This window comes from Anarrhichthys ocellatus, unplaced genomic scaffold (assembly GCF_004355925.1).
Source record: "Anarrhichthys ocellatus isolate YVR2014 unplaced genomic scaffold, GSC_Weel_1.0 scaffold559, whole genome shotgun sequence".
In the NCBI taxonomy this organism is placed as follows: domain Eukaryota; kingdom Metazoa; phylum Chordata; class Actinopteri; order Perciformes; family Anarhichadidae; genus Anarrhichthys; species Anarrhichthys ocellatus.
In genome coordinates this window covers 10,257-13,454 of record NW_022280533.1, presented here as the reverse complement: position 1 = coordinate 13,454, position 3,198 = coordinate 10,257, and the positions used below count along the sequence as shown (strand labels likewise).

Below are 3,198 nucleotides of genomic sequence, written 5' to 3'. Positions count from 1 at the left end.
ACACACCAACACACACACACCAACACATACACGCACACACCAACACACACACACCAACACACACACACCAGCGCACACACACACCAACACATACACACCAACACACACACACCAACACATACACGCACACACCAACACACACACACCAACACACACACACCAGCGCACACACACACCAACACATACACACACACACACCAACACACGCACACACACACGCACACACACGCACACACACACACCAACACACACTGGGAGCTGACCAGTACAGTCTGCTGCTGGTTCAATGTTAATCAGTAACAAAAGTACATTCATTCTAGTACATCTGAGTACATCTATGAGGTACTTGTACTTTAGAGTATTTGTATTTTCTGCTATATCATACTCCTACATACTTCTCAGGTAAATATTGTACTTTTCACTCCATAGTTATTTAATAGCTTTACATATTTATATTATTAATAAAATATATAATCAACTAATAAATGATGTATTATTAAAGATTATATAAACATTAAACATCATAATAAACATAATCATGAACACATTAATACTTTAATAGATATTATTTTGTATAATGAGTACTTTTACTTTAAGTATTTCTGAATGCTGATACTGTACTTTTATTTGAGTAAAGTTTTGAATGCAGGGTTTGTGTATTTGTACTGAAGATAACAGCTGATAGCAGGAAGTCAGAATGTTATCAGTGTGATTCAGAGCAGTGCAGTGGGTTAAACAGCAATGCATGATGGGAAATTGGTGGTGAGAGCCACAGGTAGTTTGACAGGTACAATTCAAATGAATGAACTGAGACTGTGAATGTATTCAAATGTACTTTTGTATAATATTTACATATATAAATACTGTACTGTATACCTGTAGCAGGATAACTGAACTCTGTTGTGAGTTGACACACTTGTATGGCTAACATTGCTAGCATTGTTAGCATGGCTGTAGCATTTAGCATACATGGCTAGCATTGTTAGCGATACCTAGCAGCTGTCTGCTCTGCATTACAATTCTTTATCTTGGGAACAGTAGACAAAAAAACCTAAATTAAGTTTAAATGTTCTTTAAACGACATTCAACTGAAGAAGACTGAGATCCTGTTGAAAGCTCCAGAAAAAGTCAGGAAATGGAGTTATTTAATCAGAGTAAATTAATCAGATTTCAAATTTTTCATTTCATGCTTTAATAACTTTAATTACAAAGTGAACCCTCTGCTCAAAACTGACAGAACGTTCTGGATCAGGATCCTGGGGACTAGGTCCTGGAGGGTTCTGGAGGATCCTGGGATCTCCTAAAGACAGTCCGGTCCGTGTATGACGACGGTTTGAAGACTCTGGTCCTGCAGGCTGCTGGTTTTCGGCGTGCCGGCGGAGCAGAAGGAGGAGTCGCTGTCGTCCGACCCGGGTTGGTTCTGGTACGTCATGTCTGCTTCACTGACAGCAGGCAGGGTGGGAAAAAACAGATGTTCTGCAAGTTAAACCTCCAAATCTGCTGCAGCTTAGTTAATATTATCTCAGGGAGGAGAACCGTGCGTTGGCTTGTGTGCGTGAGTGAGTGAGTGTGCATCGCTGAGTCTGTCCACTAAGCTCATAATGTGCTGCAGCACACTGCATCACATTCTGTGCGTCCCGTCATGGCCGCATGCTGCTGGACCTCTGGTGGTTGTGTTGACTCACATTTTGTTGGACGACCCGCTGGTGATAACGCAGCTGAGTACATCGCCCACAGAGGAGTACATCGCCCACAGAGGAGTACAACTGTAATTGTTTTGGAGTGTTTGGATGACGGCTAACAAAACTACCAAACACTCTGCTGAGTACGTCGCCGACACTCAGCCGTTGACGATGACGTTGAGCTAAGTGCTTGCGTACATCGCCGCTTGTGTTTGAGTTTGAATGACTTGTGTTTCACGACTCCTTGGAGTCATTCAGTCTCACAATACAGCTGTGGTTGTTGCAGACACACCTGGTGGAGATGTGATCTTTCTCGTTGTTTACATTTTTACTTTTCAAAGAAAGCAAACCAATGAATCAGTGTTCAGCCTTTCTCTCATATGAACTGTTAAAGTCTGTTAAATGTCCGGTTAAAGCTCCGATGTTCTCGATGACGTTCTGTGTTAAAGGCTTCGGTGTCTGATCAGGTGATCAATATTTCCCGTAGCTTACCTGAGCTCAGAGTCGACACTGATGTCGCTCTCTTCTCCGTCCTCGACCGTCCTCGCTCTCATTCCGCCGTTCCAGCGTCTTCGGCTCGTTGCCCCGATGTTCTTCCTCTTTGAGTTCGGCTGCTCGTCATCACTGGAGTCACTGAGAGAAACGAGCACGACGTCTCAATCAGAAATCACTTTTATTGATTAGGTTTGAAATGTGTTTCAGTTTTCTTCTTGAGAATCATCAGTTGGTTACATTATAAGTAAAAGTGTGTCAGTATTATCAGCAAAATTTACTTAAAGAACTTAAAGTAAACGTATTGATTGATCAGTAAAATGTTCACTATTATAAATGTTTCTGGATTAATATGATTCAGCCTCATTGAGTATAAATACATGAGTTATATACAGATAGATAGATAGATGACTGTAACGCTCACAGCTCCTCCTCGCCGTCTTCCTGGAAGGTCAGAGGTCGCGTGCAGACGACACACGTGTTTCCTAAACTGTGGAAACATGGCCGACAGTACACGCCTGCAACAACAAGACAGCAGCTCGTAAAAATAAAAGGGTGTGTGGAGGACAGGATGTGGAATATGAACTCTTTGTTTCAACAAATATGAAACAGAGCAGCGCAGTGGAACGACGTTTAGAGCTCAGTTTGGATTTCAAAAATAATAATTCTGTGGCTTTAAAGTGAGAGGAAATAAAAGAATAGAAATACCAGTTAAAATGCATTCATACAATGTTGCTTTTAGGTTTCTCTCACAACCTCCTGCATTTTAAAAAACAACATTTTAATAATAAACAGGAAGTCATTAGAGCACATATACACATTTAAACATTTCATCGACTCGTCGGGTCCCGTTGGTTTAATCTGTACACGTGTAAGAGAAACATGAACACCACACAGTTACACTTTGGAACTATTTCTTCTTGAACATTTATTGTATCCGTATGCCCAGAACATTACAGAGACAGTCGGAATCCTTTCAACTTAACGTGACAAAATAACGCAACAAGGTTACGTAACAACCGTA

At 41.1% G+C, this 3,198-nt stretch overlaps 1 protein-coding gene across 1 annotated transcript in view; it reads right to left on the bottom strand.

The window, feature by feature from the left end:
• Positions 1 to 1,265: 1,265 nt before the first annotated feature.
• The window catches only part of dcst2 (DC-STAMP domain containing 2), a gene marked incomplete at its 5' end in the record, with an annotated part of 11,963 nt that continues 10,030 nt past the window's right edge, over positions 1,266 to 3,198 (bottom strand). Inside the window, 3 exons of the mRNA XM_031880080.1 lie at positions 1,266 to 1,442; positions 2,175 to 2,315; positions 2,599 to 2,692. Of these exons, the coding sequence (XP_031735940.1) occupies positions 1,301 to 1,442; positions 2,175 to 2,315; positions 2,599 to 2,692 (377 nt within the window). The remainder of the gene's footprint in view (positions 1,443 to 2,174; positions 2,316 to 2,598; positions 2,693 to 3,198) is intronic.